We start from the raw sequence: 25013 nt of genomic DNA on the forward strand, positions 1-25013 counted from the left end.
TCTTTTACTCGGACACCTCAGGTGATGGACCTGAATAACAAGGCAGCCACTGGAGCTCTTCTTAGTGATCATGGCAGTAGGTGGAAGATGGCTGACGGGGCCGGTTCCTCCAAGGACAAAACTGCACCGCGCCGGAGACGAGACCCGTGGTGCACTGCAGTGTCCTGTATGGATTCACCAACTCACCCAGAGCTAATCGGTACATCTACCAAATGGCACAGCATCATGCCACAGTCTTGCAAAGGAGCGTTCCTGCAAGAAACATCATGTGGTCTTTTTTTAGCTATACCCAGTTTCAGGTATGAGGAAATCTCAGAGAAGCTTGGATTTTAATTTGAATAAAGAGACAAGTAAGGAATACAGAGCAAGATCTCTGAGTCATCACCACAGCAAGTAGCTGAACTCTGGGTGAGGTTACCCAGAGAAAAGAGGGAAAAGGAGGGGACCAAGAACAGAGAGTACAAGGGCTGGAGGGTACTGATGAAGATCATCTGAAAGGCAAATTACAGGAAGGAGCGTGGGAGAGAAATGAGAAATCTAGGAGGAAATATACTTCTTCCTTACTTCTCCTCTCCTCATCCTGCATCTGTGGCTTAATGCAGAGTAGGGAAGCACACTCCATGACTTCTTGCATTCATCATCCTCCATAAACTAACAGTAACTGCAGAGCATTCTGCAAAAGCCTCACAGTGACAACCAACTAGGGAGTAAAAAAGAGCCAAAGAAAATTATCACAAAATTCTCAGAAATCTAGGAAATGTTAAAAGATCCCCTGTTGAAAGAGGTCACTGGCATACCTATACAGGCCAAACGAGGGAGAACAGCACAAGTCCTTCCAAAAGGGTGGCAGGGGTAGGATACTAGATGGGAAAACACATCCTGCTGCTCAGGTATGAATTTCCATGTAAGTGGCACAACATTAACCACACACAAACCACCTTGCCTTCTGGGCCTTCTTTAGCCTGTAGGTGAATATAAATTGGGGCGATTATTATCTCTAGTTCTGTTATTTAGATATACCAGGACAGGAGAAGTGTCTGATGCTAATTTGAAACTAGCAAAGCCTGGAATGAAGGGGCCCCTGGTGACCATCTGTAACACGTACCACCAGCCAGGGCTTATGGTATGTATCCCGTCAGCAACGTGTGTGGCCACACTCTCAGATGCCGCTTGACTTACACACACTGTTCCATCTTGTGTTAGGTTCTGCATGCCTAAGCAAGCTGTCAGAAAGCTGGTTTTGTCTGTTGTATCTCCTTAAAATTACTGAAGAAAAGTGTTTTAAGGTTACCTTGAATCACTTGGGTGAGTTCAACAGATTCATTCTGTTTGATCCAGTATCTCCCCATGATAGTGTATTTGGACACCTAAGCAGGGCACACATTGGAAATAAATGGGATTTTAGTGCAAGAGGAGATTTCCATATGCATGCATGTAGCTACTGCATTTCAGCCATGTCTTTTTTAACACTGAAAAAATCCCACACATTCTAAAGAAAACATTACAAATTCAAATATTTTTAGTAGATTTGTAGATTTAGATGTTGGAAATATAGTAAATGTGCATCTGTTCATGTAAAGATAATTTTCTAATATGTATGAAAATATACATTTCTTGAAATTATCTCACTGGTTTGCCTATTACTGGGCCTTTTCAACTCCGTTTAACCACTGTTCACCGTCAGTTTTCATCCACTTCAGTAGCACACTATCATGATGTAAAGTAATGGATCTGCACATAATGGTCTCTACGCAGCAGCATGCTCTCAAAGAGGACAGAAGACGGTGTTCTCCTTTCAGTACTTTGAAGTGAAATTCCTTGAAGTCAAATTCCTAATGAAGAAACACGAAACAGGTCAGGTAAACACTGAGAAGGGGGAGACAAAATAAAAGAGGATCCCACGTTACAGCTCTCAATCCAGTGAGTAAATCTTGCTACTGCACACTAGCAGTACTGCAGTCAATAGGACTGTCTCTATGAGTAAAGATTGTTTGTGCAGGGACTGAAGGTCTTTAAAATTAGTTTGTTTTATAAAACATAGAGTGTAGAACATACAGGAGTATACAGATGTGGGTATTGCAATTCTTATAGGAGCTGTTGCTGGAGTGAAGAAAAGCAGAATTTATTCTGCTCTGAGACACTGAAATCTGCAAAATTCATTAAGAGAGAGGAACATAACACTCACTTATAATGATACATACTGGGAAGTGAAATCATATACTAGAATCTATGCATCAACCCCAAATCTATAAAGGTAAAATAACATATAAGTAACATCTATTATTTTTTATGAAATTACTGTATTTTGAAATAGTATGATGCTGTAAGATATTTTCTATCAAGATTAGTATAGAATATTTAAATTTCAGCACCTGGCTATATCTTTTGTTTCAAGAAGCACAATCCTTTGAGGCATTTGGGGTTCTTGGGCCTGGCCCTGCGTATTACAGATTTATTTTTCTTGTAACTCTGTTAACGGAACGTTATTCTCAGTGTACATGAGTGCCACTGTAAGGAAACTCCAACTCACTGGATACACTGCTTACCGAAGATAATCTCAAAATTATTTCCCAGTTTCTTGTTTTCTATCCTTTGCTTTATTCAACAACCCACGTCCTAAGAGCAGGGGAAGCCTGGGCGCTGATTCAAGTCACATTTTCCAAGGGATTTTTTTTCAGTCAGTTGCTGTGGTGTCTGAACAGAGATGAGGTTTCTTTCAAGTCACCTTCAAATGGTCATTGACACTTTGCCCTCAAATGTCAAGCCGTGACTGAAATACATTAAAAGGTCAGACAGTGGAAAAACAACAGAGGAGGAAGAAAAAAATTTTCCTTAAAAACTCAAAAGAATTGTTTTAAAAATTAAGTCCAAATTATAAATGAAGACACCTTAACACTTATGTGAATAAAAAAAACAGGAGCAAATTTTCTCAAACAGCAAGTTTTCTGGTGCATTGTGCAAGGAGCTGATATCTATTCAATAATTACAACTTGGGTTTTCAGACACTTTAAATTGTTTAATGATGTGAGTCATTTAGAGCAAAAAATAAAATAATTGGACATTTGTACATTATCAAATTTACAGATTCATTACCTATATTTTATTACAGCAGCAAGACAACACTCTACAATTAGGTCAAGCTCTGGGTGACAGCTATGCAGAATTTTAATGTCTCCAAATTTTAACCCTTTGTAAATACATCCAACAGAGATTAACACATCAGCACATAATCTTATCAACATAGTCCAAATCACTTCCAGGGAAAACAGAACACCTGACCAAACTACAGTTGTGTTGAACTGCATCCTCCATCACAACTTTGCTATCTTTATCTGGATTGAGTGTGTCTGTTGCTATGAAGATACTTTCTGCATTCCTTCTACAGAACACAAAGAAAAGCAACGTACTCAGAGACAGCAGAATGTGTCTCTCCTCTACATGTATGGATATAGATCTATTCGATAGACTTACCACTAATTGTTCCTTCTACTCTAGTTTCTTGTTAAATCTGAAATATAACGTAGCATCTTAGTGGAACTAAGAGCCTTGAGGCAATCTTACAAGAGCCCTTGTTTTCATCTTGGAAAGGCAGCACACGGAAAGCACAACTTGCAGAGTGATCCATCTCCATCACAGCAACCTGCAGTCTTCGACCACACCAGCACAGCCCCACTGACAGGGATGGCAGGCCTGATTTATGTTGGTGAAGTGAGAAGGCAAGTTGTCTGCTTCTTTTCATGCCTCTGTATCGAATGCTGAGTGCAAAGAGATGCAGTATTTGGCCCTTTTGCTCTGTCTGTTCATAACCCATAAAGGAATCCTGAATAGGGTTGTGCTTATTTTACCTTGCACGTTCCCACTGACTGGACAACAGTGTGACTGCAGACACCTAAATGATTATGTTGTCATGCACACCACTGGAAATTAAATCCATTCCTTAAAGAAGCAGTGTAATTTTTAATCAAACTGCTGAAAGTCCTGAGAGTATATTTACCTCTGTTTAACTGAAATGAATGACCAATGCTCAGACAAAGAGCTCTTGGTCAAAATGCACTAGCATTTCAAGCATATGCAGCGTATTTAATATAAGACTTGAGGACTCCATTCACTGTTTCCACCTTGGCTTGTCTGAATTTGACACAAATTAGAGTACTCGCTGGTTTTAGGTTGGCTTTAGACTTAGTTCTAGGTTCCTTGTAAGTCAATGGAGCGACGAGCTCCTCCTGAGGATGATACAGGTTGGGACTTGATTTAGGTAACCAGACCACTCTCTTGATGTCTAAGCTCAGTCTCTAAGTTTGGCCACCTTGAATAGCTCATTTCCCCTCTCCTCAGGAGTCACAAATCAGTTGTAACCCCAAGCTCCTGACTCAGATCTAAAGCATGAGGATCCAAAGAGGAGTGATGACAGGTTTACTGACAGAATACATAGGGCAGAAAAAACAGTAGTGTTTTTTCTGTGAGCCAGTGGGACTCCTGCAACCATCTGCAAGCTACACCCACTCTCGTGGTTGTGTTGAGAAAACTATTAGCTTCACGTGGGCCTTGAGGAGGAAGACAACGTTGTAAAACTATTCCTTGCTTGGGACAACTATGACATGAAGAATTATTCAAATTAATTTTGACGTCCTAGCTCTTCAAACATTTCAAATGCTGCCTTTATCTGGATGCAGTTGCAAATATTCTATAAGGCTGGGAAACTTCTTAACTTGATAAGAGATCATGGAGGCAAAAAAGGGGACTCTTCAGACTAACTGGCATAAAATTAAGCAACATTTGCCACATTTGATCAAAGAAATGTCAACCATGAGAACACTCCTAAGTTTCACAATGTCATATTTACAGAATGTGCATGCTTACATTTCAGCCACCCACATTCAAAGGTCTATACAATGGCCACTTACATAGTTATTACATATGAAGCATGTATAGAGCAGTAGAAAATTAAACCATTTACATATCTTTTAATCCTCTACTTAGTCAACTAAATGAGCTAGTCTTAGGTTTGGGCTACATTTTTTCAGACAAATGTTTCAAGTTGGGCACATCAGTAAGAGCAGAATTGCAAGTCAGCCAAAACTGTTCTAAGTTCATACCTGTGGAGCTGCTCCCTCATTTTCTGCAGGTTCCCACATAGAGATCACCCAGTGCCGACAAGGAACCAAAGCTGGGTTTTAAGACTTTATTTAGGATTCCTTTTAGACGCACATTCCTCAAATAGATAGATGTATAAATAACTTGAAATTTACTACGCAAAGCTGTAAAGCAGTTAAATATTTGTTATCCCATTCATATATCATTAGAAGTTTTAATCTATTTAACAGTGTACCCAAATAAAATTAATTTCTATATTAGGAAAAAACAGTTGACATTGTATTTGCTAGGGTAACTTGAGTCAAGAGGACCAATGTCTGTCAAATCAGTTTAAATGTCTAGATTAAATGCCTTTTAATTGCTGTTGCCATCTTCTTCTCGTTTTCTGTAAGCTTTATTCAACATTTGTATTTCTTCCTGATAACCACTTCTTTCCATATGCTGCTTTTTACTATTCTGCCGATGAGCTTCGACAGTGTCTGGAATTGATATGTTAATATCGCTGTCAGGATTGTTTGATGGTATGAAGAGCGAGTAGGAAGCAGTTTCCCCTAAATCACATGAGACAAACCTGTTTTCTTTCCGTGAATAACGTAAGGATGGAGACCTTACCTGTGTGGAGGACTGGCTGATATTACTGATGATTGACACAGTATCCAGGGCCTCTTCATTGTCACAAATTTCAAGTACCTCTAAATGAATTTTAACACTTGTGTCAGCAAACGTATTAGGAGACTCCTCTGGGTTTGGCTCATGACCAACACTTTTAGATCGATATACTTCAATTTTCTTTGACGTGGGTGTTATTTTTTGCCCTTCAGTGCTTACCTCATATGTAGATAAAGAGAGAGTTTTTCCCGTGGGTGCCTGAAGAGATACAGTTCCTTGAAATGCACACAGAGGGATAGCTAAGGCCCCACCTGATCGCTGAAAAAGAGAAAGAATGACCTTTTCTAATGCTAATTTTTGAAGTTAGATTCCATTATAAATAAACCAATTATGCTTAGTTTGTTAACTTATTTTACTGTTGTAGACTTTTCCTTGCAGTATTTTAGAAACCTAGTATTTATGACTTTAAAGAGTAGAAAGAAGTGTTTTATAATGATACACTTTTGTATAAAAAGTGAAGTCCCAAGTGACTGTGACTCAGCTAGTTTATGGACACTCACACTTTATTAGAATAGTCTACACTTAATGTTTCATTGCAGCCAGTCCACAATGAGACGCCAGCACTAGCAGGCACCTCTCTAGCTAGTACTCATAGGCACTTCTGAAAGTGTTTTCACTCTGCTTCAATCAGATCAAGATACTGATCTCCTAAAGCTTCTCATACAGTGACCAAAAGGACAGAAATGACACCACAGGACTGTTTAAAACCAGGAACCTACGCTGACAACATCTGTCTCCCTTGGGCACCCTGCCTTAATTAGTCTTAACTAAATTAGGTGCCTGAAGTTAGATGGCTTAGCTACCAAGCTGAACTTTCCAAAACAACTTGTCAGATATTATTCAAGGAACTCTTTTGTGCATTTCATTTTTATAGTGGAAATAACATTCATTCAATGGTGTCAGTTTGAAATCTATAATAAGGATTTACAGCACCACTCCTACTCCTCCCAATCACTCCTTCCTACCTCCTGCTGCTGCTGCCTGGCAGGGCAAATCACCAGGCCAAACCTCAGCCTCCCCTGTGCTTCCTCTATACACACACACAAACAGATGCACAGAGACCCTACTTAGTAGCATTTAACTTTCTGGATGATTTGGGAATAAGAAACAACATTACGGCAATCAATGCATGAGGTGAAAAAATGACAGACAGTTGATTTATCAGGATATGTAAGTCTGAGGCATTTAAGGACTTTGGATAGCACTCACATTTCTTCCTGTCCATGCAAGGGAGGGCTAAGATGAGAGAGGGAGACGGCTGTCTAGAAGAGCAGGATATGCCTCTTCGTTTGTGAGTGTTGTGATTGAACTACCCGCAACCAAGAGACAAACCACAGAAACCCTGCGCTTTGGAAAGGACCAGTCTTTCCCATGCAAGTTACAGGGGGATGCCCTGAGCTCACCCTCGGAAGCAGAAGCTCCAAGATTGTCCTCCTGGATACTGATTTGTCTTGTGCAAACTGTGTGAATAGAGAGAGAGGAAGAAAAGGAGGAGTGACAGAAAGACCAGGTCTAATAATTGGCAGTATGGAGAAGTGCTAGCATTATTTCAGCACTGAAGGGACCCCTTCTACTTGGACCAATTCTGATTAATGTTGCCTTTCTAGTAAAATTGAGAAACTGAGTAAAACCAGAGAGGTTTAGGATACCGAATGGAAAGGTGAAATTGTTCATAGGAGCTGGGAAGGGCAATTATTTGCTGATTGCTAAAGGAAGCTGTTGTGATGAGAGTTTTATGGAATTAGGCACAACTTTACAACCACACAGCTAAATCAAGTGCCACATTACCTCACCTTCACTAAAGAGCATGAAGAGGAAATTAGGTTTCTTTGCGTAGCAAAATCTTGCCAGACTGTGACTTAATGTGGTCCTTCGACAAAGGAATTTGCCTGACAAAACCCTAGGAGCTGGCTTACCCTGCTGGAAGGAAATCAAAGTTGTATTAGTCTCCTTAATAGATTTGTCAGAGAAAAATGGTCCTCGAGTGTTTTTCCAATGTGCAGTTACAGAGGCAGCTACCATGCTGTCCATTGAGCCGGCAAAGGTCCTAGATTGGTGAACGTTAGATGACAGCAGCTCACTGCCAGCTCCCAGCTGCTGCTGTTCGAGTACAGAGCCATGGCGGGTACAGGGGCTCCCTCAGTGGTAGCTCTCCTAACAGTAAGCACCAGGAGCCTCTGTTTCAAAGCAATGACAAGGGAGATTTTTTTTAAAGCACAGTTAGGTGTTGGCACTTACATTTTCTGTAGTAATTAATGATTAGGATCACTCCTCCAGGAAAGGAGAGATGTGAGAATAACTGTTTTCTCAGGTTGAAGAAGCTCTTGTCTACTTGTCTTCCATCCCAGGTGCTTCCTAAGGTCATGAGAGGACAGAGCAACAAATCCAGCTCTGGGTAAGATCAAGTGGGTAAAGCCTACTATTCTAGCAGCACAGACACAAGGTTAGCATCTTGGATATTGCAATAGATAGAGCCTATCTTGGCTCTATTTTGGTAACGCACATTTAGAATGGTGTTTCTGTTGGAGACAAGCCCTACAGTTCTGTTTCCAGCCTCCTGACTAGTTTCTGCAATCGACACTGAAAGTCCTTTGCAGGGTCCGTTAAGAGTGTCTGCATTTCTGGCTGTTAATCAAGCTCAGAATCTGAAGAACAGTCTAAAACAGCACTTAGATTATACAGAAAGACATCTAAAGAGTATGAAAAAGAAAAGTTAAATAAGAACTGATTACTTCAGTGCAGGTTTACGTTCTACTTAATGAAACACTATGGATTTGTCAGACTGAACGTCAAGAAGACAGAGGATATGTCTGAGGCACCTGGAGGGAGAATGAGTAATCCTCACCCACTGGAACGAATACTCCAGTTGTGGAGAATGAGAAATTTTCCAATGACCACAGATTTAGTGGCTCTTTCCGAAAGTCTGTTTTCTGTTGAGAAATCAGTATTTACTTTTAGAAGTGAAAAGGATATGCCAAGTCTTCTATGCCACTTCCCAGTCACTAACCAGGAAGCCAGTAAACTACGTCATTTTCCACTAGACCAATTCCAGTAGAAATATCGTTCAATTACAGACATCTTCACCTGTTTCTATAAGTAGAGAATCCATTTGTCTCTTTGCAAACCATGCATCATAATGCCATGCACTCGTGACTGTGACAGGCGCCTGCCTAGTAACTGCTGCCCTCGCAGGAAGCAGCTTTCAAATCACAGAATAAACTCCCTCAGTGCAGCAACCGAGTTGCAAGGAAACTACGCTATTAACTGCAAGCTTTGACGAAGTACATGTGTGAGAAACAAGCCTATTCATCATCAATGCAAAATGTTTGAAGTTTAAACAAGTCCAACTAATTACTGAAAAAAAAATAAGCAGCATTTTCATGACACTACAGAACTTAAGCAGAGTTTATTAAAAATTAAATGAAACCCTGGAATTACACGATAGGGGAAAGCAGGAGAGATCGGAGCCACTGAACTGTAAATTCACTGAGTGCTGAGGGGAACTAGCACTACCTTGGTTGGCCTGAAAGTGCCACAGCCCCAGGAAGACTTCTATGCTCCACGCTGGAGGGGAGATGCTGCGGCCACTGATGGTGACTGTCCCTCTCCAGCTAGAGTACCTGAAAGGACTCTGCACCAGAGCCAGAAAGGGGCTAGCGACCAAGAACTGGATCTGGCCCCTCAGCTCGTTAGCGATGCACAGGGCACCAATCACCACAGCCAGACTCCCTCCTGGGTTCAGAGCTGTCACCCACCTTGTGCTTGCTTTGCAAGCTTTGCTCTGGAGTCAAGCAGCCCAACAGAAAAATGCTATAAATAAAACCACTGTTAACCCAAAAGACAGAAGAATGCATTTCTCTGGTTTTATGTATAGCCAGGTAAAATTGATTATTACTGCAATTGCTTTCAGTATAAATTACTATTAATGACAACAGAATGTGACCCTTATCTTGTCCTTGATATCATTATTAAATATCCATTTTTGCTTCTTATGACACATCCATGCCAATAAATAGGAATCTACTAGTAAACCAGACTATACTGGTGCCTTCTCTGAAGAAGTATTTTATCTTCCACTCCCATTGTTACCTACAGTTCAGCTTTCTGATTTTAAGCCTTACAATGCAATTTAATTCTAAAGCAATAGGAATAGGAAGCAATTTGAGTAATGCTTAACAGTGGCCTTCAGTTCATCCATCCAGGTTCCTGTTTCTCATCTCTGCGTTATTTCAGCATTAACAAAAGCATCCACAGTTGTAAAAGGGTTATGATTCATTTTTACTTCAGTGAAAATAGAAAGAGGTCCACTGTGCTGTTTCTGAACATCTGCCATCTCACTCTCCATAGCCTGGGCCCAAAATGCTTTTTGAAAGGGTACTGCTCCACCAGGCTCTTTCCACGCTTTTTTGCCCACACACTTGGTATTCCTGTATTTAAAAGAAAAACTAGTTTCTAAAAGAAATACACATATTAACTCTTCCCACACAATTTATGCTATGTGTCCTCTTTTTAAAGCACTTCTACACAGATGTTTTTAAGAACGTACAGAAAACTTACAGCCACTTGTTTCTTGGATCTTCTTCAGAAAGGCAATGTTTTGACGGTATCCTGACAATGCATGCAGGAATCGGGCACTAGCATAAAGGTAAAAGAGCTTTGTGAAATAGAAGAAAACCCTATCTTTTCAAAGTGCCATTTTGCAGGTTTTGTGTCTCAGCAGTTTTGCAGTGTATTAGATACACAGATATAACTATCATTACTCCTAAATAAAATGTAGAAATTTTTCTACAACTCCAGTATTGTGTTTGTTTTATCAGAATTACTTATACCAGGATTTGTAGTATTATCACAAAGACACCCCACAGCTGATGTGCATGCTTTCGAACTCTCATGCATCCCATACCAGTCTGGCATCCATGGCAACTACACAGGACAAGGCAGCCTTGCTATCAACGATTCCGATCCTGTGAAGTGAAGACCTGTCTTTCTGAGACCTTACTCGCTCTCAGCTAGGAGAGGTGAAAGAAGGATCAGACACTTACCTGCTTGAACACAACAGATTTAAAATTAAGTCTGTTCTGGTTCTTATATCCACTTACAGATACTTTTTCTCTGCATGCACACATGCATAAATACATATAAGTATTTATTTATTCATTTTACATACACATATATGTATATAAAATATTTACCTTTTTACAACTAATTTCTTAATTTCTGGTAGGATTGAAAGGTTTCAATTTGGAAATGCTCAAATGTTTCAATTAAAAAAATCATGGCATTCTCCAATCAAAACATTCTGCAAGCCAAAATCACTATCTTTATGCTGAGGCCAGCTTTAACTGAATACCACAAAATATCTGCCAGGTCTCATAAAAGTTGCAGCCTAGCACTAAATCTGAGCTATCCCTCTGGAGGACTGTTTTCTGCAGGTTTGCATCACAGAAACAGCAAGTAGGTAATTTTCAAAGTTGCTTAATATATATCCACACGCATTTCATCATGCCGGAACGCTGCAGGATCTCTACTGCCGTGATGCTTGCCATGAGCTCCAGCCAACAGGAGCTGGCCCTTTCTTTGCCTAGTTTTACTTTTTGTGGAGAGTGTTTATTTCTATCACGTCCTACCACAAGGCATACCCCCTGTGCAGCTCCTGCCCGAGGTGGCTGGAGGCTATTCTGTCTGTTAGAATCTGGGACAGGGATTTCACTGGAGAACTACATGTACCAGCACATGCATATTTCACAAGCAAAGACAAAAAATTACAATGAAATAAATCACGAATGTACTTGTTCCTTAAGGAGTGCTGATGCATTCTGAACAGAGAAATCTCTGCATAATTGATAAAGCAAATCCTTTCATTATTAAATTAAATTATTCACCTTTCAGATTTCACAGAAGACAGAAAGTAGTTGTTGTTGCTATGAGGCAAACCTTCCTCATAATCACCATAGTTTTAAACCAGGCTCCCCTGTTCTGTTCCGACTGCCTGAGCAGAGTTTGAGGCAGGTTCACCAGGGAGGATATTGTAGCATAGGGGAGGCTTCAGTCTCTGCAGAGGATGTAACTGAGCTCCACAGCGGCTGGGCAATGGGTCCTGGCAGAGAGGTTTCAATTTGGAAATGCTCAAAGCAGTGAGAAAGGGCCCACCAAGATCCATCTGACTGAGAGTTTTTAAATGATCTTACTATGGCCATTTATGGAACCTAGAAACTACACGGCCTTCCCTGCACAGAAAATAAGTTTTTGATCCATATGGCTTTTTTGAGGGGGAAGGGAAGGAAAGGGAAGGTAACTTTTACAGAATCTGTTATTGTATTTCTCCTTGCAAACTGGCAGAAACCAAAGCAAAACACCCTCTTCTACCTGGTTTGCCATGAAATACTTATACTTTTGTGAAATATTAATAAAGGGGCATTAAGCTGCAAGAAGAAAATTTTAATTTCATCACTTGCCAAAGCAGAGCCTCATTCTGTATGCTGGTAAGTGCCTCCAAAGGGCGTACAGCATTCCCTCTGCTTCCCTTTAGTGTCTGCAGGAGTTGATCAGCAATTTGCAGAGCTGGGCACTTACAGAAAAGTCAGGAATGTATGACTGCAATCAACTTTGAATACTGTTTCTGATGTATTTACATGTGATGGTAAAAATAATTTAAAACGCTAGTTTACAAGTGGTCAAGAATTTATTTTGCTAGAGGAAGCATAGAAAATTCTTTAAGGCTAATGTATTAATATGTCAAGTATCAAAAATTTCTACATATTTTCACATTTTATATTAAGTGTAAGTGGATTCATCCTGTTACAAATATCTTAAGCTCAGTGGTCCTAGTTCTCCAGTGCTTAGCACCTGCAGAGACCATCATCCAGTCTGGATAAGCACACACTTCCCAAGTTTTCCTGGTAATTTTTTGTTTCAGGGAGCGGATGACTGCACAGCAGGGAAAGGAAAGCATGAACAGCTCCATTCCCCAAACACGGTTATCATTTAAGACTTCATCTCCTGAGAACCAAGCTGACTCTGTTCCAGAAGTGGATTCTTAGCTAGGCGATGCTTGTTAGCAACTGAAAGCAAAGATAAACTGTTCAGAGCCACATGACCTGAATGGTGGCTCATGTAGCTCGCAGATCAGTTTCATTTCAAAGACAATAAATTGCTGTTGCAATATGGTAAAGGCCAGTGGAGAAAAAAAGGTTAACTGGTGGAAGAAAGGAAATGCCTAAGAGCCTGGAATTTCTATGTACAAGGGGAAAAGGAAAATTTGTTTGGAGGATACTCCAGTACACCTAAGTTAGGAGCTACCCTTGCTGACTCTGCAAGAAGGCTGCATACTCAGACATTTAAAGTTTGAACTAGTTGCCCAGACATGGTTGTCTAATGCCATCAGAGATGCGATAGAGGATTTGGGATATCCTCAAAAAACTTTCAAATAAAACAGAGGACTAATGGGAGACCTACAGCCTCCTGAAGCAGCGGCTGGAGGTCAAGTGGGACACCCTAAGGCATCTCAACTGGTTCTACATGCCTGTGTCTGGGAAACGGACTCAAGCACAAGGTAGTTTGTAGACTCTCCCTCATGATTCCTAATTTTCAAATGTCATGAATCACAGGCCCTGGAATAATAAGACAGGTGTTACATTAGTGTTACAGTGAAGTAAAGATCATACTAGAGTGTGCATCTCATCTCTAGAAAAGGTAGGAGAGCTCTGATGTGAGGTCCCAGAACAAAGAGTGACTCTCCCAAGCCTACAGAATGGCACAGTGGTAGAGACCAGAACAGACGGCAGGTTTTGCTGCATCCCAGTCCAATGCTAATTCCACTAGGCCATGCTGCGTTCCCCAAAAGAAATATTAGCAATCTAAATAAAGCTCTAATGAGTTTGCATTCCTAATTACTTTGGTGGAATACAGCTCTAGCTGAAAAGTTCTATTTTTAGAATGCTTCCAGTAACAATCCCGATGTTTCTTTCCAGAGACAATGTGTTTTCTGTTTATTTTAAAATAGAGGCTTAGTCTTCCACTTCCCTAAAAATAAAAATTAGCTGCAGTAAAATTAATTACTGCAATGATTTGCCCTTTTAGAGGCTGACTGCAGTAAATTTAGAGCTAATAGGGTATGACAAGAATAGACAAGCTCACCTCAGATGACCTGAAACCCAGTATTTGTCATTGGCCTAGCCAATGTGGACAGACCCGTATTTGGAGCAAATTAGTAACAGAAAGTGCAACAGAGGCATCCAAGGTAAGAATACTTGCATCCACATACCAGAACTTCTGTACCCAGTTGTCTGGGGTGAAGTAAATGAGCTCAACAGAAAGCCCTTTAATATTCCACAAAGAATATGGCACCTTTAGTGACCCCCTGCAGTATGGGTGCAGCACAGACAGAAGCTCAGAAGGTGCACGGCTTTAAGGCTATTCAGATGAGTCCAGGGCTCTCCTGACTGCTGGCCTTCATGGGAGTCATCTATCATGAGCTTCGGTCTCTCTGTTGTCTCTAGTTGCTGCTGTCCTACAGAAGTTTAGATGCTCTGCACCTACTTATGCTAAAATTATTACAATCTACATTTTCATGTAAAGATTTGCTGTTTCAAATCTATTATATTTAAATAGTCTTCCTCACAGACAGAATAGCTGATTTTACAAGAAACAACTCTCTTCCGTATGGAAACAGGCTTGCCTGATGGGATTTGCTGGTATGTCTGGCTTTCACCAAACTACTTGCCTTCAGGACACCTGTCTCACATCCTAAACTGATCTTTCAAAAATAACTGGGAAAATGCACGTCTGTTTTAATTTGTATGTTTGCTATTTTTAATAAGATTTTTGGAACAAGTACAGACTTGGCCCTTATGTAATTCTGTGCGTTTGTTCTCACAACACAGCATGAAGTATTTACAACAACTTCTAATAATTTATTTGCACTTTCCGGTAGTAAAGAGTGCGCAGAATTAAAATTTCAGTGTAGTTTTAATTATTTGCATGCAGATAAATATTTGGGGTATGTGCAAGAAACAGAGATATTAAAAATCTACACTAGAGGAACATTTAAAATGTGAAGTCATGCACTTGAAAGTATTAGACTGTCAGCACTGTGGCTACCTGGGCAAATTAATTCTGGCTCTTGTATTTCTATCTTGTGTGGTTTCCTCGTGTGGTTTCCTCATGTGGTATAGTGAATGTGGGCAACAACTAACAACTGCATGCAATTGAAGGCCAAGGTCATGGTCTATGTGTACACCTATGTTCATACAGAGAGGCGGGCGGAGAAGCTAACTGGGGTTTTAAAAGCAGAACAATGAGCCTAGCACTGCACTGAGGCAACCACCTCACTCCTAGCTGTAGAGGTAGCTCTACCCCTGCATCTCCATTGCACAGACACAGGTCAACTGGACCACAATTAAAGCAGTGTTAGTGTCCACAGAACCAAAATTTCCTGCTTTAGAAAGGTGTAACTCTGCAATCTACTTATCACACTCTGAAGAACAGGGCTTTTGCATAGTTATGTGTATCTGCCAAAGCTTTCCAGCCACGAACGTTTGAAAACTATTTCTTATGGTCTTGACTGACAGGGCTGATTGCATTATTAACTGTCTGAAGAAGGTTAGTATTGTAGAAGAGAGGTCTATCGGGCAGCATGTGGTGGGTACAGAAATCAGAGCTTGGGATGTCTGATCAAGCTCTCTCCATCACCCTGCTACCAGGAGGCGGTCACTCTTTGCACAGGGGATGGTCTGCTGACATTCATTCTCTTTTTTTGTAATAGCTGCAAAACTGGGCCTTACCCTGTTCACCAGATTTGGTGAAGTTTATTTGACATGTGTACTGCTAGTCCTGGAAAAAAGTTCTGAGTTCATTTGCAAGCATCATACTAACAGGCTTTCTGCTGAGCTGCAGGTTATTGTAAAGTTAAATTGAAATGGTGCTTTTGCTTACTAGGAAAAGATAATGAAGAAAAATACATTGAAGAATAGCACAAGCCTTTAAAAATGGAGAATATATCAGCCTAGAATGTAATGGCTTTATTGGAAGGTGTCTAAATTGCACTGCTTTTGTAACTCCTATTCCATTAAGTGGCATTAGGGCCAATGTACAAGGATCCCTTGGTCAGTGTGATATTGATTTCGTTTGTAGCATTGTCTGTTCTCTCAGAAAAGGAACACTGATACCAGTCAGTGGCAGCTCTTTGCAGGACTGATTCCTGTAAGAGTCTCTGACATAGTGTCACTAGTCAGCTCCACAAGGCTTATTTATCCTCATTATTTCTCCACAGCCCAGTTTTTTATTTCTTTTCTCTAGTCCATGCATGCATGTATACTTGTACCTAGCATTCATAAAAACCTGTTTAAGCAACAGATCTGATCCAGACAGAATAAACAGCAGCCATAGGAAGCCAGCTGCTTCACACAGGTGCCAGCATGAGGGAAGTGCTAGGAGCTTGCCTATATTCAGCCTTGCCCTCCTGGGCAAATGTTTCTACTCTCAGTATTTCTCCTGTTTGTGCAACTCAACGGAGTGCCAATTGCAGTTTAACTGCAAGCAGAGAGTCAGCAAGCATCACAAGGACTGCAACACTTTGTCCCACTTGGAGCAAAGTTAGAAGATGATGTTGAAATGCTACATTGATTTTCCAACCAAGGGAACACCACTTGCAGGAAGAGACCAGACGAGAACATCACAGCAGATTAGCATCAGTACAGTTGTACAGGCCAGCGGAAAGCAAATAAAATCAAGTCCATTCGTAACTCAGCTTCTATGCTGTGCCTGGTGTTTACTAGAATGTTTAGAACTTTCCTGGAGTGAGAAAGATCCCGTGTATTTATCACTGCTAAAAAACCTTCAAACCGCAGACATCCAGATACACAGGGCTGACAACTCCTAAGTGAAAAAATTCACACAGCCTCTCTCTCTTTGCAGGGCACTTAAATAGGTTCCGTACAGAGAGCCTCTTGAAAGAGTTTGCTTGAGGCAACCCATAGATAAGGTATAAAGTCAAAGAAGAAAAATAATCAGAAAGCCTGTAACATATTGCAAGCCTGGGAGATTTCTGTTGCCTGAAGGCACTTAAGTATAGGCAAAAAAATACATGACATATTTACACTCAATCTCTTTAGAAAAGGGAGATAGACTGGTATTTTATGAAATGTTAAAGGTATCTTTCAAAAATGCAGCTAAGCAAGAGTTAGAAATGACAAGTACCATTTTTTCTCTCCCTCTCAATTATAGCTAGGCTAGATGGGTATTAAATAAAACCCGCTGCCTCATTCTCCTTTCATGTCACTTTTATTCCACAGAAATCACTTTGATGGAGTAACTCTTTACTCACAGAACAGACGATGACGAGACAACCAGCTACAGCATCATTACTATCACTCCAAGGTAGTGCCATCTTCCAAGTAGCACATAGCTTCAACAGAAAATCAAAGGCATCACATATATTGTCTGGCACCCTACTCTTCAAAAAGCTAAATCAAAGTAATTGATACCTTTCTTACTGCTTATTTAAGGTCTGAAAATAACAGAATAAAAAATACTGCTTTCACAATACAAATTATAATGGGCAACCTTCTGCAAGTATCACTCGTTGCTCAGAGGGTAAAAAAAAAGTAATGTAGGGAGAGACTTCTTATCCCTTGTTTCCCTGAATCACTTCAGGCAAGCAAGCAGTGCAGGCCAGCCAGCATTCGCTATCCCTCCTCTCAGCAGACAGCACTGAAGAATATTCAGTCCTGCTAAGAGTTACCTTCCCCTGAAGTGCTGGAGTGGTTGCTGGCATCAGACATGGGAAATACCAGCAGTTTTTCAAATGAAAGCTTTGCACAGACTGTTACAAAGCCCCACTAAATATAATGGAATGTTTACCCGACTAAAAGCTGGGATGTTTGGACTTGGGATGCTTTGGATCAGACACACTGTTGACTAACCTTGCTATTTACAAACTTTAGTAAAACATGGTTGGATTTGTTTCCCCATTTTGATAAAGTTTGAGTTGCTAAAGGTAACCTATCCACATCTGCTTCTGACTTTCCAATTTCCAAAGCCAACCCCAGTTTACTACCTGAGGTAAGAGGTTAGTTATCAGGGGAAGCTGTACTTTTTAACACTATTCCAATATCATGCCTCTATTGCTGACATGCAGTCAGCAAGTCAGCCTGCAACTCTCATCTCTTGTACAGTGTGTGAAGAGGCTGTCAGTGAGGACCACCTCCACAGTAATTGCAGGATTGTGTGTTTAACTATTAAATCCTTATGCCTTTATCCCACTGTGTGAATCAGATAACCTTAAAATCAGCAAAGTCATATTCACAAGGATCCAGTTCCAGTTGTTATTGGCAAGGTTTAAATCTCAAACCGCAGAGTCCTCAATGCTGGCCAATTTCCATTCAGCTGAAACTAATTATCTTTTGTCAAGGTGGTTGACCAAGTTTTAGCCAAGCACACAGGTTTTCACATTTTAATTCTTAATCACAGTGCAACTGAATGGTTGGGTCATACCAGAACACCAGACACTATTTCCTACTGTACCTGACCTAACACTGAGAGGAGACCAGCAGTTCTAGTTCCTTACTCCGTTAAATTTTTATCAGAGATGCAAAGCCTTTCACTGGATCCTTACCCTTACCAAGCAGTGCAAACCACCTTCAAACAAGATGGAAATCATCACCCAAAATCCAGTAAGATTTCAGCAAGTTCTTTGCCTCAAAGGCTTTTTTTTAATATTAAGAAGTGGTATGGGCCACTGGGCCAATCTGCCCAACACACACTGTAAGTTTGTGGGTAGCAAAATAGGGAATTTAACATTTCTTTGTTACTGAGAGAATAGCATGTATGACCATCAGCATGATGGCTATAACCATTTAACACCTCTGAACACCTCCTGCTATAGAAGCAGCGCTGGGGGGAAATGCACAAGATGCCTTTGTAGGGCAGAAACATAAAGGGGCACATTTCCAGGGCATGGTGTGTGGTTCAGCCTTTTGACTTCCATTAGTGATAATGGAAAAAACTCAGCTATGTCCCTACCCTCAGGATGCAGCCCAAAAGGATATTTTTGCCTGTAAACACTGCGATTTAGTACACAGCACTGCACCCAGTATTCCCACCTCTGCCTTCATTTCATCAGCACAGCCACTGCCATGTGCTAGCTTTGCAGCAAGACAAGATTTATGGAAGCTTTATTTTTGCGCTCATTTTCCCTGGGTTGAAATAGAGGCAAAACCACAGCTTTTAGGTGAAAGGGCTGAGTAAATTTACTGGAAAGTGCTAAAGAAAGAAAGAAAAAAGTGGACATGACATGGTAGGAAGGAGCTTGCAGGGAGGGGTGGAATAGGTGATGTTTCTCTTCATATACTGACAAGCAGGAAGATACATCAATCCAAAGTCTTATAATACGTAAACCAGTATTAAATAAATATATGTCTTCATTAATGTGCTTTACACTTATGCTATGTTGCTCCTTCCACTTGCTTCTCAGTCACAGGGGAGCCACATTGTGATGTCCCCCTTCAGCTGTCATCAGGTTTTGTTCCACTGAAACGAATTGTCCTGGTTTCAGCTGGGATAGAGTTAACTGTCTTCCTAGTAGCTGGTACAGTGCTTCTACAGTGGAGCAATGTATCAGGCTCTGGCTATGAAAATAAAAGAAAACTAGAAGAAAGGCCAAACACAAGCCAAGGAAATTGTTGCATTTCTTTAGGGCTGTGATATAGTATGGATAAAAGCATTTATAAATGGAGTTCCAAGGATGGATTTACTGCAGTAGCCTAAGAGAGCAGCTGTATCTTCCCTTTCCTTCCTAGTGCCTCCTCTTGTGCGTGTCCTCCCTCCTATGGCACAGAAAGGCTGTACCAGCCCCCATGGCCCCCATCCCAGCTCCAGCCGCCCTTCAGCTGCAGCACTGAAGTCCTGGCAGGGAAATTCTGAAAGTCTGCCTCAGGCTCAGCTTCATCTGATCAGACATGCTTCCTACTCCACCCAACGAACTGCCAGCCCATACGACAAAAAAAGTAACAAGCAAACATTGCATCTCTACGGGCTTTTTGTGGCACTGGTGTTGGGCTTCTTCCAGAAAGCAAAGACAAAACTGTCTCTAACCAAGCAACTGGCAGGCAAAGGATCTGCTGTCATTCAAAGCCATATAAAACTTTAGTTTTGCTGGATATTATAACTGTGCTGTGACCGGAGATCGCAGCCAGCAGCAGCTTGTAGTACCACTGGGCTATACGTATTTTGCCCCAACTTGACTTGCGGGAAGCTCAGTAGAGTTTATCCAGATGATATGCAGGACAGAGCTGAATTCCATTTTCCCTCTGTATTCCCAAGACGAGTCAGTACTGGCTGAGCAAGCAGACTCCCATCCTCAGTTCAGCCTGGGGTTCCTTCCCCTAGGTCCTCCCAGCATGGGAGCCAGCAGAATAATGAGCAGAGAAGAGGAGAACTGGTCACTGCAGAGTGACTGCTGCTTCACACATCATTTTCCTCCCTGGCAGAGGGAACATATTAGAGACACCGCAGTTCCAGGAGCCTAGACCTCCAGTTTTAGTACCTCACAGTGTTTGCATTGCATGCATCTGGGTTTCAGAAGAAACCAGTAGATTGTAAGCAGCATAAAGCTGCAGGGGTAGAGGAGCTGCCTGTGGAACTCAACCCGCTACATCAACTTCTAATGTAACCCAATTTTTTTTTAAGTCCAGAACTAGGATCAACTCTCAGTGAGAGCAGCAGTGTCTATGATCAGGCAAGGGACCAACTAATTTCCATGAGATTAGGTCAATTCTTTTTGATGGCAGCCTGCAAAAAACTGCAGAGAAGTTTGAAGTATTGCCAGTACAGGCAGAGCTTATAACAGATGTATTGCAAAATAATCAGAGGTTTTGTTGCTAAGTAGAAGGGAAAACACAGTCTGAACGTATGGATGTTTCTGGAAATGAAAACCAGAACGCTTCATACCCTGCTTTTGTGGTAACCTTTTTTTTGTGGTCTGTTAAAAGCTTGAAGAGCAGCCACCATACAGTCACTAAAACTGGCTAATAGCACAAGACTGGGTGAAGAACTGGAAAAAATTAGTGAATGCCAAAAAAAAAAAAAGGTATATAGTAAATGAGACACTCCTCAAAAAAGAAGGCTAAAAGAAGATGGATCTTTCTTGAATTGTATTGCATTTGACCAGCACTATTTCAGTGGCTTTGGAGAGTGGTTTTTGTCAGAGCAGACATAAAGCCCTTTCACTCTAAACTACATTCAATGCATGTGACTGAGCTTTCTCTTTCCCATCCTGCTTTTCTCTGTATTACCCCAGCTCTGAGTAAGTAGAAGCACAAAACTAACAGCTGCAAGATCTTCTTACCAGTTCTCTGGTAACACAACTTGCAAGGCAACAGAGGGCTGGTGCAATCCCTGCTACCCTCTCAGAAGCAATGTGCCGACAACGCGCACTGCATGGAACGCAGCTGCACTGCATCTCCTGAGTAGCATCATCATTTTAATGTTACCAGATTAAGGTATTTCTACCTCCAGATCATTACAGATACCTACAAAGATAGCATAACTCATTAACCAGCCTGATACAAATCAACACGCGCACACACACACAAATTTCTTTAAACAATGTCAATTTTATAAATCAATGCCAGTAAAAATCTCACTCACTGCTATGAACTCTGGAATTCAACATGGCCTTGACATGATCTGCTGCAGAAGTATACATCCTAATTACAGAGAAAGCAGAATTTATTTCAAGTTAACGGTTTACCTTTTATTGATTTCATGGCTTTTAAAAATAACATAGAGTGACATGTCTCTGTATTTCAGACAGGTCCCTCAAATAAAACATGAGCATGGATGTGCTTTCTTTTGTGGGAGAAGTCCTCCTTGCCTTTCCTTTCCCCTCATACCCATCCCTCTACTGAAATGGTGCTCAGACCATTCTGCACAACCCGCTCTGATTCTCATCACTGCTACTTGTGGCAACAAATTCCTCAAGCCAAGTTGTGTCTCACATAACTTGGGCCATTTGAAAGGCTGAAGTAGTAGGTGACCCTGTAAAGGATAAAACTGCTGCTGCAGGTACCCTGAGCAGGATGTGTGCTGGGTTTATTTCTGGACCAGAGCACGCTCAGGCTGGACTGTTCTCCAGTATGTCGCTTCTTTTCCTCCTGAGCTTTCTCAGAGAAACTTAGGGCAACTATTCTTTCATGAAACGATGCTTGTTCAAGCCTGCTTTTATTTGCACACTACATCTCATCTCCCTTTTCTCTCTGCTCTCCTGTTCAATCTGCAAAGTGGCTATGAGAAGGATTAATAAAAAGGCATGACAACAGGCCCTTAGAAAGCTGGTAACACCCAGCTGATTTCTGCTGACCTGCGCAGTACAGGAAAATGCTGTGGCCAGCGCTAGGCGAACACCGATGCAGTTACTTGGTGCTTCATATGCGCAGCAGAAACAATGCTGATGCACTGATGGAAGCAGTAGGATGATATTGTAAAGGGTTTACTTGTCCTGCTGCTAAGAAATACTTGTCCTCTGTGAAAAATCTGTGTGCCTGGCTAGCTGCTGTTTGGAGATCAGGATGAGACTATTACACCTTTTTGGCCCTGATCAAAATGTTCTGGCTTACTGCACTTGGCAAAGCAGGTTTTATTCCAAATGGGACACCCATCAGCTACAGCAATGCACATTATATTACTCATTCAGCGGCAGCAACTCTCACAATGATTTCAATACCTGGCTGAAGTTGACTGTAGTTCTCCCAACTGTAACTTCAATCAACATGGAATTTTCTAGATTTGATTACTGCAATGCTCTCCATTTTGCTGCAGAACTGCAAATTGTTTGGTTGTGTGAGTAAAAGATCCTCTCCATGAACATACAAGAGCACAAAGGCACGACGACAGGAGGGGGAACCCCAATAACAGCATCAGAGAAATGTAGCACCCCAACCCAGCTGCTCTCAGGGCTATCACGGGAGCTCTTAATTTCAAAAGCTTTCAAACCACGTAGTACAACAGAAATGACAAAAGAATTTTAATGTAAGAACAATGCATACTAGTTTTCTATAAGACAACTCACTGTCCATTTTCAACCAGTATGTGCAAGACTGAGATTATGTTTTTCTCAAGTTCTCTTGTTGAGCATCTATGCCCTTTGCTATGTGGAAATTCAGCATGTAAGGACACATTTACTGCATCACTTAACAGCTAAGCTGAAAATCCATGCATAATTGCTATTCTTCCTCCTACTGTAAGTTATTACAAGTTCTGCTTATTGAAAAGAACCCTGGAAGTACTCTAATAAGAACATCTATATTTATTTCTGTGATCAAGCATTTATAGTCTGAAAGTACTGAAGATGAGGAACTTTTATCCTATTAGGATAATCATCCATTTCTTTGTAAGGTTTGGTACCTTCTCCCCAGTTGGCTAGCTTAATTGACAAATTAAGCAGAAGTACACGGCCAATAAATGCTAGGGAAAGACTCCTTTTTTTAACAAAGGTGAGAAATGGAGAGTGATGTGGAGAAAGTGACTTTTCTTAGACACTTAGGGACTTCCAGACAGGATATATAAAAGGGATGGCTTTCAACTTATTTAATGTTTGGTCCAAGTTGATCTTTCATCCAACATACATCTGAGAAATGCATTAAAGTTATTCTTACAACACTTGCTGGCGTTTCATATTCTGCCCTTTTTCAGCAGCAAAGCAAATGTCAGTGCTGTGAAGCTCTGGAAACTCATGCTTAATGTCAGAAACAGTGAGATCTGTAACTCAGAAGCCTTGAACTTTTAGACCATAGGAGCCTTAATGCCTGGCAGCTGCACACCAGGTTATAACTTGGAAAATGTCAGGGAAGGATGAATTGGGATTCTTTGTAATGCAAGTAGTGAAGAAGTATGTCCAAAAGTGACATATAAAGCCTCAGGGCAAATAAAGCCATCCACATGCAGTCGTTGCCAGCTGCTTCACAAAGAGATGCTCGTACCTGCTGTAATGGAAGTCACAGGTCTAGCAATTTGAAATGGCAATGACAGGAGATGGGAAGAAGAATTTATTTAATTTTAAACACCATCTGAAAACTACTGCAAGGAGAGCCACAGTTAATGATGAACCTAGTGATATACTGACTTTATTAATCAAACTATACATGGAGCACGAGGCTAGCAAGAACTAGTAGATTAAAACCAGATTGAGTCATCATTTACTTCTGCCCACAAACACAGTAGTTCATCACTGCACACTGCAACAGAGTGAACATTTGCTTTTTCATGCAAGGGATGATCAGTCAAATTTGAAATATCAAACAAATTCCTACTTTGACTCAAATGATAAACTTGTGTTTATCAGAGGGAGAGGGGATTCCCTTATTTAGATATAAAATACATCTTATACATCTTATCTACGTATGTGCCAAAGGTCGAGAGCAAGTTGATCTAGCTTTGAAGTCAGCCCTGCTTGGAGCAGGAGGTTGGATTAGGTGACTTCCAGAAGTCCTTTCCACCCTAAGGCCTTCTGCAGCTCCTGTCTTGTGGACTTCACACAGGCTCTTACCCCACTCCCACTGATTATAATGCCCAATGTCTACTTAATTCCACAGTGCACACTCAAACCCTCAGAGTTTAGTTAACACTCAGACAGGCAGACTGGCTTTGGCTTCTAACGTCATTGTGCCCAAATTCCTGCCTCCTGCATCACCTCAGGGTTGCGGTGGGAGGAAGACTGGGGTTCTAGGTATCAGCAGGTATCGGAATTCAAATAAAGAAGGAGAGACCGTACTGACTGTGGAGTTCACTGAAGTGACACATTGGAAAGATTAACAGAAGCCGTGGTTCTGCAGGAAATGCTAAAAAAGCATGACAATCTCACTTAGCCCAGGCAGCACGCACTCCAGAAGACATGGTTCTCATAACTCAGGCAAGGTCAAGTCCTTCCCTCCCATTTAGACCTTAACATTCAACTTCCTTAATGCAAATTTGCCCTTCCAAACATTGGCAGGGTAGCTTGGGAAAAAACTAAGCCTTCCTGGAAAATTATCAACCAGCTTCCATTGTCCTTGAATAGGGCATAAGCATGTAACTACATCACCTGGAAGCGTGTTTCTCAGATTTACAGAGACTTCTGCTTATTTCAATGGAGACGCTAACAGGCAACTGATACTTTAGTTTCTGTGACCACTGAAGGACAGTGGGAGAGTAACTGCTTATGACACAAGAAACAGCTTTCCCCAAACATAAAATCATCCTCCTGAACATTTAAGTTT

General features: G+C 41.1%; 1 protein-coding gene across 2 annotated transcripts in view; it reads right to left on the reverse strand.

Moving 5' to 3' along the window:
* Positions 1-2531: 2531 nt before the first annotated feature.
* The window catches only part of GPR149 (G protein-coupled receptor 149), a 30196-nt gene continuing 7714 nt past the window's right edge, over positions 2532-25013 (reverse strand). For both annotated transcript variants that reach the window (XM_075031235.1, XM_075031234.1), the window contains one exon: positions 2532-6021. In XM_075031235.1, coding sequence (XP_074887336.1) covers positions 5449-6021 — 573 coding nt within the window. In that variant the 3' untranslated portion in view covers positions 2532-5448. The remainder of the gene's footprint in view (positions 6022-25013) is intronic.

The sequence above is a fragment of the Buteo buteo genome, chromosome 7 (assembly GCF_964188355.1).
Source record: "Buteo buteo chromosome 7, bButBut1.hap1.1, whole genome shotgun sequence".
NCBI lineage: Eukaryota > Metazoa > Chordata > Aves > Accipitriformes > Accipitridae > Buteo > Buteo buteo.